Here is a 12533-nt window from a genome sequence, read left to right on the forward strand (position 1 = left end):
TGTTAGAGAGAGAGAGAGAGAGAGAGAGAGAGAGAGAGAGAGTTATTTGAGGCTTGAGGTAGAAATTGAATAGGGAACGTTTCAAAGTAGGTTAAAACGGATGTTTGTTATATGGTCAAAGGAGATAATTTAGTATTTTTTTCTCTTCTTTTTTTGGCAAGTAATCAGGACGAGGAATTGCAGTTTAATCTCATCGAGAAAATTTTCATTGTGACATGAACATGGATGGTATACCGTATGTTTTTATAGAAATGGTGGAAAATTATATTTTTTAAGTTATTAACATTTTAGCACATATATTCCATCATTTGTATATTAACACGTGGTGTACCACTCCGTGTTCCAATCACACTGAAATCTCTCAATCACATCTATTCATAATTTTTCTTTCCATTTTATCATAAAACATTTTTCTTCATTTTTACAGTTACGAAGATTAAAGTGTTACAACCATTCATTCATACTTCAAAATTGCTATCTATAACCTACTAGTACCGTCAGATCCCTACATTTCTTGTTCATCAAGTCATCTTTTACAGAGCAGACGATGCAGAAGCCAAATCTTCGGGTGTTGCTGGTTTGTGCGTCTCTGCAGTTGTAGACAAAGATTTGATTTGATGTTTAGTCTATAGTGGCAGGAAGAACATGTTTAATAAAATTAATAATATGTGTCCAAACGATCCAAAATTCCGTAAGAAAAGAAAAAAAAATGGCATTTCAATGTCATAGTTCAAGAGTTCATAGACATTTCAACTGCGTGCAACTTTGGTCCAGCTCCTCAAATCATCATGGATTATAATTTTTTGGCAGATCTAGTTTCGATTCCTTTCTGTAACACTGTAATCCTCTGAAAAATTATTGAAACCAAGATCAGTTCTAATCCAATTATATATGACTTAAACTGCTTAGATGATAACTTAAAGAGCGAAAGGACTCCATGCAACCTAGCTATTGGCAGGTAAATTTCATAACCATTTCAGAAACAACACAGAAAAAGATATTGAGTATTAGATGTGTAATGTTAGACAAATGGCATGATCTTGTATTGACAAATGTCATAATCTTGTGAGGTTGGTTGTTAGAGGTGTTAGCTTAGCCAATAAGCTAATGTGCTTACTATAAATAGGGACTTACATTATATTGTAACCAGTCTTTCCAGTCATTCATTTACTGCAATACAAAAGAATATTCTCTGCACTCTCTTCTTTCTCTCTCTCTCCCTCTCTTTCTCTCTCTCTCTCTCTCTCGATACATTTCTTGATTTTCTGCTTCTGCAACTCTGTTATGATGGTATCCAGAGCTCGGTTCTCGATTTGATCATGAGAATTAGTGCTGGAATTCAAAGCGGTGGAAGGTCTTATGCGTGGAGTTGGAATTTTTTTTGAGGCAGTGGAGATTCTTGTTCGTCGATGCATGTCGGTGTACTCCAATTTCATCTTTCACGCTGATTTCTTTGAAGATTTGATGGTATCTGTTCTTATTCCTCTATAATTCATACTTTGTTGATTACAATTCGAGGCACGAAGCCATTCTTGAGCACAAAGCTGATTGTTTTTATAGTGAAATCTGTTGATATTTGATCATAAAAATTGTTGTTATCTTGATTGTATGTTGAAAATTGTTGATTGTATAAGCAAGGAGCTTTAGGGCACGAAGCCATACTATTGAAAATTGTTGCAAATTTGAGATAACTGAAAGGAAAAAAAGTTAGGGCACGAAGCCAAATTATTGAAAAAATTGGGGCGCGAAGCTATGTTATTTTGCAAATCTTGAAGGTTTACTGTTGAATTGGTGTGTGTTGATTTTGTGATTCATGATGGCTTCTTCGTTTAAGATTGATGGTTTGTTAGGCATGTTTACCATTCGCCTGCAAGAAGACAACTTTGCAAAATGGTCTTTTCAATTTCATTATGTGCTTGAAGGGTATGACTTGTTCGACTATTTTGATGGTACAAATGTCTGTCCTCCTAAGTATTTGATTTCTTTAGATGGTGGGGTTACTAAAGAACTCACACAAGCTTATAAGGAATGGATTAAAACTGATAAAGCTCTGTTGAGTTTACTCATTGCCACACTTGGTGATGAGGCTATGGAATATGTTGTTGGTAGTAAGACTGCATTTGAAGCCTGGACTAATCTTAATGATAGATATGCCACCGTCTCTAGGGCACGAATTAATCATCTCAAGACTGAATTACATACAATCAAGAAAGGGTCTATTCAATTGAAAAATATTTGCTTCGATTCAAGAATCTGAAAGATCAACTACTTGATGTAGGGGAAGTGCTTTCTGACAATGACTTGATAGTTGCTGCTTTGGCTAGTTTACCCTCTGAATATAATATCATTCGTACTGTTATTGTTGCTAGAGAAACTCCAATAACTCTCAAAGAGTTTCGAGCCCAGTTATTGAGTGCTAAGAGAACTGCTGAGGAGTTACCAAGTTCTGTTCAATTTCCAATGGCTGGTATGTACTGTCAAGGCGAGTCTTCAAATTCTGGTGGTCAGAATGGTTTCAACACAAGAAATGGAAGGCAGTTTTATCAAGGAGAGTCCTCTAATTCAGGGGGGTCAGTTTAGTTCTCACTCTAATGGCAGCTATGGTTTTATGGGATAATACAACAAGTCTAATACAAGGGGTCCTTCTGGTGGCAGCTTTACTCAAGCAAATATTCCTCAACAATTTTAGTCTCATAGACACAATGGAAATAATGATGGTTTTCAGAATGGTGGATTCCATGGCTCTAGGTATAATTCAAGACCAAGGTTCAATGGGGGTTTTAATTCCAGAAACACTGGAAATAATGGTTTTTCTGGTAGCAATGGATCAAATGGTAAATGAGGTTCTCACTGGAATAGTTGGAGTGGTAACAATGGACAGAAGTTTCATATTATACCCGAGTGTCAGATTTGCAGTAAGAGAGGATACACTGCTCCCAACTGTTATTACAGAAATGAACAGCAGCCTATGGTTAATCAAGGCATTCCTGAGTATCAAATTTGTGGCAAGAGAGGCCATGTTGCTCTTAATTGTTTCCATCGAAATAACTATGCATATCAAGGTGAACATCCACCTTCAACATTGACTGCTATGACTGCTCATTCATCTTCTGATTTCAATGCCAACCAAGCCTGGATCATGGATACAAGTGCTACACATCACATGACTGGTGATCCCAATGATCTGAATGTTATTACACATTTTGAAGGAGATCAACAAATCACAGTTGGCAATGGAGAATGCCTTGCACTGAAGAATACTGGTTCCAATTCTCTTTATACTCCTTACAAAACCTTGAATCTCCTTACTGTGTTACATGTTCCTAATCTTGAAGCTAGTTTATTATCCATTTATACCTTATGCAAGGATAACAAATGTTATGTAATCATGGATGAATTTGGTTTCTGGGTGCAGGACAAGGCAACAAGGCCAATTCTAATGAAAGGAAGGAGTAGTGGAGTTCTATATTACATCCCAAAGAGTTTGTTCTTCAAGCATAATCTAGCGAGATAATCTGCTTCTTTTCCAACGGCGTTTCTGGGGAAATTGGTGCAAGCTTCCTTATGGCATAATAGACTAGGACATCCTAGTAATGCAGTGTTACATAGTATGCTTTCTCATTCTTAGATTGTGTATAGGCCTGATATAAATAAACATGTATTTAGTGCTTGTTTAAGTGGCAAGATGTCTAGGCAAGCTTTTTCTCCTAGTTCTCATACTCTGTAAGACCTTATGAAAGGATTTGTAGTGATGTATGGGGACCATCTCCAGTTGTATCAATTGAAGGATATAAATACTATGTGGTTTTTGTTGATGACTTTACTAAGTTCACTTGGTTATTCCCTTTGGCCTATAAATCCCAAGTTGCATCTGTGTTTGAGCACTTTTATGCATTTATTCGAAATCATTTTCATACAGCAGTACAATATTTTCAATCTGATGGGGGAGGTGAATACATGAGTTCAGTTTTTAAGAAGTTTTTGAAAGATAGAGGTATCATACACTTGGTTTCTTGTCTTTACACTCTTCAGCAAAATGGGATGGCTGAGAAGAAACATAGGCATATCATTAAGACTGCAATTCATTGTTAATTCAGCCAAGTTACCTCATAATTTCTGGACACATGCCTGTATTCATGCTATATTTCTCATTAACAGAATGTCATGTCAGTCTCTGGACATGAATTCTCCATATTACAAACTGTTTGGAAGCCATCCTGTGTTGAATTCTATTAAAGTGTTTGGAACTGCAGTTTATCCTTATCTGAGACCCTATGCTAAGAACAAATTGGAACCAAGAACTGAACAGTGTGTTTTTCTGGGATATTTGTTGGGATACAAAGGTGTGGTTTGTTATCATAGCTTAAGTAAGAGGTTGTTTATCTTTAGGTATGTTGTTCATGATGAAACAGTTTTTCCTTTTCATCAACAACCAATAGTTCACAAAGGACATGATGGTTTATCATCTTCTCAGGTTCATCCCATTATAGTTGCTTATGTTTTGCCTAGTCAATCTGCACGATCATCTAGTCTAGTTAAATTGGATAATGGACAGCATTCTGCTCAACATAGTTCTTCTGCTGTTTAGACTTCTCATGAAGCTCATAACAGTGTCTCATCTCCAAGAACAGAATTTGCAAGTTCATCTTCTTTACAGACCTCATCAGACTCCACCACTCCATTATCTCCATCAGCATCTCATCCTACCTTGTTGCCTGTCCATAGTTCTTTTCCACTTGAGGTAATCCTTCCTGTGCTACATAAACAAAGAACCTGGGAACTTGTACCTATGCCTACTGACAGGAATGTAATTGGGAGTAAGTGGGTCTACAAGATCAAAATGGGAAGATATCCAGATATAAAGCTTGATTGATAGCTCAAGGTTTTAGTCAAGAACATGGTTTGGACTATGAAGAAACCTTTAGTCCAGTGGTGAGAGATAAAGGTACCCCACTCATTGATCCAACTCATAAATAGAAGTCTTGTGGGTGCATTGCAGTATCTTACATTTTCCAGGCCTGACATTGCGTTTGCAGTTAATTATGCATGCCAATTCATGTCCAATCCTACTGATATACATTTCAGTTTAGTAAAACGCATCCTGAGATATTTATAAGGAACTGTTGAGTATAGGGTTACTTACTCATCTACTGATACTATGGATCTTGTTGCTTTTAATGATGCGGATTGGGCATCAGACATCAATACAAGACGATCCACAACAGGATATGTGGTGTTCTTGGGTCAAAATCCAGTGTCTTGGCAATCTCGAAAGCAAGGTAGTGTTTCTCGGAGTTCCACAGAGGCTGAGTATAAAGCTCTAGCCAATGCAGTTGCAGAACTAGCTTGGATTCGATTGATTCTTAAAGATTTAAAAGTGTTCTTGCCTTCTCCTCCACTGTTGCATTGTGATAACGTCTCCTCTATTGCTTTGTGTTCTAATCTCGTGTTCCATACCAAGATTAAACATCTTGACACGGATTTTCACTTTGTTTGTGAAAGGGTACAAAAGGGCGATTTACATGTTGAGTACATTTCCTTTGTTGATCAGGTTGCAGATTTTCTTACAAAAGGACTTCATGGACCTGTCTTCTTACATCACTGTATCAATCTCAAGCTGGGTTCCTCAGTTGCGATTGAGGGGGGGTATTGAGTATTAGATGTGTAATGTTAGACAAATGGCATGATCTTGTATTGACAAATGTCATAATCTTATGAGGTTGGTTGTTAAGAGGTGTTAGCTTAGTCAATAAGCTAATGTACTTACTATAAATAGAGAATTACATCAGATTGGAACCAATCTTTCCAGTCATTCATTTACTGCAATACAAAAGAATATTCTCTGCACTCTCTTCTCTCTCTCTCTCTCTCTCGATACATTTCTTGATTTTCTGCTTCTACAACTCTATTATGAAAAGAGAATTGTTTTCATCATCATTCATTTTCCATGAATGTTTGAATGTACATGTGTTTGAATGTGAATGCATATGAAGCAAAATCTATAAAATAGGACCTTAATAATTCAAGGAGAAAAAAGGAAGACAAGAAAAATAGAATTCACAAAGATTTACCGATACAAAAAACACCATCTTCAACTAACAAGGGAATCTCCTTGCCTTGTGAGCTAAATGTTGTTCTACTCCTTTTAAACACATGAAACATGGAGGATTCGCCGTTAGGTCTTAAAGGTCGCCACATCTCGACAGCCTCTCCTAACTAGACCTGCAGCAAGAGGCTACGATTAATTGCTTCCTACTTCCATTGTTGTCCCACAGGTCAACTCACAACACGCAGTGCTTAAACAGCTATGATTTGGTTGCCAAGCTTTTACTCCCTTTCTCTCCAGCTTCTTTTGCATTTATTCTTTGTTGTGTTGCTACCACTCTAAGGACTCATTTTGGTAGAAAGGATTGGTTTGGAAGAGATAACCCTCCAAATGTTCAAGGCATAATAAAGGTAGATGAGAATGTTTTTTTCAATTCGAGGGGATTAGCTAGAAGAAGCTTAGACATGAAGAAAACTTTTCCCTTCTAATCCTCCCGTGTTTCAGTCACAAACAAGATAGAATTTGTCTACAAATTGGGCAGAAGCACATCCGCTGGAACTCCTTTTTTCTTTCCTTTCTACCTTCACTTGTTGTAGATAACACCATTTTTCACTTTCTACTCAACGGGAAAGGTGCCAGCAAAATATCCAAATACTAACCTTGAAAGGAAGAAGAGAAAAGTCTCTCTATATATACACGCATTAAAGGATTGTTAATTAGGCCAAACAACAAGTAGTTTTTCAGTGAAGAGATGACACTAACCAATTAAAGAAGCATATTGAAGTTTAAATAAGGCAAAAATAGATGAAGAAATTGATTAAAGGATAAGAGGCCACAGCCTCCAACTGGGACCTTGCAACTTCCTTCCTTCCTCTTCCTGCACCCTCAAACCCTCAAAACCCATCACTCAATTTTTTCATACAAATTGTTGGTATGGCCTCCATTCCATTTGCTTAGTGCTCCCCAAATCCTAAGTCACACTCACAGGTAAAAAAAGCCCTGAGAGCATCCCAATAGGAGCTTTATGCTACTATATTTAAAGCCCTAGTGAAAAATTTCATCCTTAATGAGCCGGAAAATGAGACTAGATCCACTACTTGAGCTAGTAACTTCCTTTATTGAATAGCAAAAGATTAGAATACATCTAGTCCAAAAATTAGGCTACATCTAGCCCCAAAAAACAATGGGCAGCACCTTTCCTCTTCACTATCTCATTTGCCTTCCTTCAAAGTTGGCTTGGCTACAAATATATCATATGAATATGGGAGACAGTGGTGGCAATTTGATGGCCCATGGTAAATTACCCAATAAAAATATTTTCGACAATTATTCATTTTATTTTTAATACACCCTTATTTATTTTCCGTAGAATTATAAAATAATCCAACAATATGAAGGACTCGTTAAGAATTGCTACTCTACAAAGCAATTTTACTCTCTAGCGTTTTTTGTCAGTAGCACTTGTGCCAAATCCAAAAAAATAAGTTTTCAGTAATGATAAGTTAAGGACTTTGTTTTCTCCAAATTAAAAGTTTGCATCAGTTTTTTTTTTTTTTTTTTTTTTTTTTTTTTGTATATAAGTAACATACAACTTGTGTTGATAAAAGTTCAATAAATAAATAAATAAATAAATAAAATCATTAATAAAACGATACCTAATTAATTGAAAATATATAGTGACAATTTGTTTTTTGAAAACAAAGGACACAATAGGTCTATGACAGTTAACAGTTCTCTCACACGACGCTAAAGTTGTGCGACAATTCATCATTTTTCGTTGGCGGTGCGTTAAGGCCAACTTCATGGCCTAAAACCTATAATTTCCCTTCTATTCTCTCCCAATCCATTCCAACCAAGTTTTAATTTGGATATAAAACCTAAAACCTAAAACCTATAAATAAATAAAAAAACTAGACATAGGCCAAGATTAGTGGTGGAACCCCCATCCACATGGGTATGTCTCCCACTTGTTTGCCAATAAAATTGAGCCCAACGGCTCTTTTGGTTAATCAGCGGCTCACATTCAAATGAGTTGTTGGTTATTCAACGGTCCACATTTAATTTAATTAATATTTTTGTTTTATATTTATAAATTTATTGAATTCAACGGCTGAGATCAAATATGATCAAATCTAACGGTAAAAAAAAAAAAGATCTAACAACCCATATTTAAATTCAACGGTTAAAATAATTATAAAAAATTATTTAACTCAAAATACACCCAAAAACTCTATATACCTATATATTTGTTGAAACATCCACACAAAACTCACTTTTCTCCTACAATTCTTCCAATTTTTCTTTCTACCATCTTCCAAAACCATGTGTTTGCTCATGTATCTTGTGTTTATACATCTCTATCATGTGTTTCATATTCTTATATAGTGCATGTTTCATGAGTTTTTTGTGTCGGTTTAGTGATTTTCAATGTTTATCGGAATTTAAATATTTTTAGGTTAAAATGTTCATAAAATTAGTTTAGGATAGTCTACATAATTTTTTTTAAGTTAATTTGAAAAAAAAATTAGCCTAAATTCATTCTTTAATAATCTGGGACTAAAATTTTAGGCCAGAAAGGTTGAAGTAGAAAAGTTGTTTTACCAAAAAAAAAAAAAAAAAACCACTCTAAGTACTTCTACTTTAAACTTAAAGCAATTTTGAAAATTTTGCCAAAATACCATAATTTACAGGGGTGTATTCAATTGAGATTTTAAGAGGCTTTAATGGATTTTTATGAAGTTTAATTGATTTGTAAAGATTCCATATAAAATTTTGATTCAATTCTCTCAAAATCTCATGGGGAGAGGTGAGATTTGTGGATGCTTAAAATACACTACGAAATCTCTCCAATTCCCTCTAATTCCTCAACTCTCTCAAATTCTTTAAAATCAATTTCTAATTGAATACATCTATAATGTTATAAACTTCTTTAAAATCCTAATTGAATACACCTGAATTTATAAAGATTTTAATAAACTATCTTAAAATTCTAATTGAATACAACTTGAATTTCAGATATTCACTTAAAATCTTGATTGAATACCCCTAGATTTATTAAAAAAATTAAAATCCCTCAAAATGTCAATTGAATACACCCCCCTAAACTGCAATGCCTTTACTTCTTAGAGAGCACTTTGACTTTCCCAAAAACACATTCAAACAAGCCCGAACTTTTTGTATGATTGTATTGGCTTCAATATGACCTTTAGTGATGTTGATGCGACTCCTTTGCATTATGAGAGATTTTTCAAATTGACGTAACATGGCTCGATACACTAACCAGATCTCTCATTTTCAATCAATGTATTGGACCATGTTTTTAGCACAATAAAAAATTTCTTTTACAAATGAGGTGGCCAGCAACTCAAGCCCACATAAAATAAATATATTCTTCTTAAATTACGAGTTTGATACTTAATTAACAAAAGACGAAGCCAAAAAATTTCTAGTAGAAAACTAAAGAAACAGCAAATATGAATAATATTAGGTCTTCCTTTTCAGTATTTTTCTCCCTTGACAATATCCCGTGAAGAAGCTATAAAGCCGGGTCTGGAGTGAATCGGTGGATCCTATTAAGCACACAGATCCGTACGGTCGGTCTTATTACGGAAATGTTGACAGCCCTCATCCCAACCGCTCATTTCTTCGCAAATCCTACGGTCACTAAATTATCAATCCCCGCGTGTTTCAACCATCCATAACCCTATTCTTTTCCTCTCGTTTTCCCTGTCCCCTCCAAACCCAAAGCTTTCCCTTCCTTCTTCTTTCCTGTGAAATTTTCATACCTGTGTGCTCCTCCAAGGTACTTTCGAAACTCAACATTTATTGAATTCCCAATCTCTCAGCTTTTTTTTTTGCTGCAATTATTTTCATGATTTGATGTTGTGGGTCTCAATTGGATCCAATAATCTTCTGTTTATCATATTCCGTCTTTGATTTTGTTCAATTCTGCCCCTTCTTATTCCATATGTTTTTTTTCATTGTTTCGATTTTGATTATTCCAGTTTTGATTTGTAGGGTTCACTCTCCAATTTTTAGGGATTTTTTTTTCTTTTGCAGGATATCGATTTTGGATATTAGGGTTCGTCTCTGATTAATTATAGATTTTGATTTCGGGGTTTGTGTAATTGGAGGTGTTGGGGGTTAAGAGAGTTTCCTAAAATTCAAGGTCAGGGCCATATCTTTTTATGGAATTTGAATGCCAATTGACTACTGAGGTTTCTAAGAATTTGTGTGACTCTGTAGACAATTCATATCAACGGAAAACTGAATCGAATCAATTCAATTCTAGCCCGGAAGCTGAAAACTTTGGCATTTCAGAACCATTAGATTCCAATACTGAAAAGGGAAAAACTTCAATTCAAAAACCCACACCAACCAAGAAGCCAAACTCCGATATTTGTGGTTCGAAACAATTTTTTTCTAGTGATGTAGTTCTTCATTCTCGTAGAACAATCACCGACCTTCCTCCAGCTTTGTTATCCGAAATTCTGAATTTCCTTGACCCAAAAGAGCTAGGCATAGTTTCGTGCGTATCAGCTTATCTCTGTAAGCTTGCGTCTGAGCACCATGTTTGGAAGGATTTTTATTGTGAGAGGTGGGGAACTTCAACTCTTCCAACACCTTTGGGAGCAGGAGTCTCTGACGAGACATCATGGAAGGAGTTTTTTGTTGAAAGGGAGTTTAGGAGTAAGACCTTTATGGGACGCTATAGCATTGATGTTATGTATGGCCATACTGAAGCTGTTCGAACAGTTTTCCTTTTGGTTTCTGCAAAGCTCATATTTACTGCTGGGTATGACCAAACTGTAAAAATGTGGAAGATGGAAGAAGGATTGTTGATTGCTTCTTCAAGATCTCTTGGTTGCACTATGCGTGCAGTTGCTGGAGATACAAAACTCCTGGTTGCTGGTGGTACTGATGGGTTTATCCAGTGTTGGAGGGCAGTGGAGGGCTTTCCACACTTGTTTGATATTAAGGGTTCTCAAAACCAGAATACCGAGTTTCGGCTATGGGACCATGAGGGGCCCATAACTTCTCTTGCTTTGGATCTGACTAGGATTTATAGTGGTTCCTGGGACATGACTGTTCGTGTATGGGATCGATTTTCACTAAAGTGTGTAAAGGTTTTGAGGCATAGTGATTGGGTGTGGGAACTTGTGCCTCGTGATCTTACAGTTGCTAGCGCATCGGGTTCAGATGTTTATATTTGGGATACTAGTAGCGGCAGACTAGTGACCATTATTCATAAAGCTCATGTTGGTAACACCTATTCTTTGGCACGAAACCTCACAGGGGATTTTCTATTTACTGGAGGGGATGACGGTGCAATACACATGTATGAAATCACTAGTCATGATCTCGAGACTAATCCAGTACTTGTTGCCACATGGGTTCCTCACTCAGGCCGTGTCTATTCCCTTGCATTTGAATTTCCATGGCTTGTTTCTGCTTCTGCTGATGGTAAACTTTCGCTAATTGATGTAAGAAAGCTTCTAAGGACTAAAAGGCGTGCTTCAGATAAGAGTTTCTCATGTGTTAAGCATGTGGTCCCAAGCACTGTGGAACCCCCACAGAGGATGTTACATGGTTTTGGGAAAAATCTTATGTCAGTGGACATTGGTGCTGATCGTATTGTATGTGGAGGTGAGGAAGGTATTGTTAGAATATGGAACTTCACAGAAGCTTTGGAGATTGAGCGGAGGGTTCGTGCTTCAAGAGCAATACGGTTGGAGAATAGGATGAGGCGGCGTAAGCTCCACTTAGAGAATATCAGCAAAACCAGTAGGAATGATCAATGTTTAGTTGCAGCCAAGAAGAATCAAGTCACTGGTGACAGGAGTGGCTGGCACAGTAAACGTGCATTGAGCGGCAAGCTGAAGTCGTAGTAGCAGGTAACAGTTACCTTGTATTGTATGCTTCTAAACTTTACTACTTTTTTTCCCTTGTTAGGATGTTTATTTAACAATAGAATACAATTTATGGTTTAAGCAGGTGAGCAGACTAATTGTAGATTTCTCATTCTGCAATTGGATTTAAATTGTTCGTTGTTAGATAAACTTTATACGTGTTGGTTTAATTATAGTGTTGAAAGCTTTTGAGACTTGACTTTTGGCTCTCAATCATACGGAGATTTCTTCCGTTATACCGAGTAAGTGATGTTAGTGTGTGGAGGGGACAAACTTACCATTACTTTGGCTTAAAATCTCTGTTGACTGTTGATGAAGTGACAGAGGCACTTTCATGTAAAAATTTGCACCATGTTTCGCTCAGTGATTGCATTTTACGTGACAGTGTATGTCATACAATATGGATCCCCATCCCATATAACGACATGACTTGCACAAGACTGTCTTTCTTGTGCAAGTCGTGTCGTTATATGTGGTCATGAATTTTATTAATAATGAGCATAGTAGACAAGGATATACTTACAGTTCATCATTCTTACCCGAATGACTTCTCATCCGTGACGACGCTCATGTGATAA

The 12533-nt window shown here is 36.4% G+C and overlaps 1 protein-coding gene across 1 annotated transcript; it reads left to right on the top strand.

Moving 5' to 3' along the window:
- Nucleotides 1-9620: 9620 nt before the first annotated feature.
- FBX2 (F-box protein 2) lies at nucleotides 9621-12154 on the top strand. Its single transcript, XM_088680440.1, has 2 exons — nucleotides 9621-9848; nucleotides 10106-12154. The coding sequence occupies exon 2, from the start codon at nucleotides 10234-10236 to the stop codon at nucleotides 11932-11934; it is 1701 nt and encodes a 566-aa protein (XP_088536566.1). The 5' UTR covers nucleotides 9621-9848; nucleotides 10106-10233; the 3' UTR covers nucleotides 11935-12154.
- The last annotated feature ends 379 nt before the right edge of the window (nucleotides 12155-12533 follow it).

Source organism: Pyrus communis, chromosome 11, assembly GCF_041283825.1.
Source record: "Pyrus communis isolate YQ-2024b chromosome 11, ASM4128382v1, whole genome shotgun sequence".
In the NCBI taxonomy this organism is placed as follows: domain Eukaryota; kingdom Viridiplantae; phylum Streptophyta; class Magnoliopsida; order Rosales; family Rosaceae; genus Pyrus; species Pyrus communis.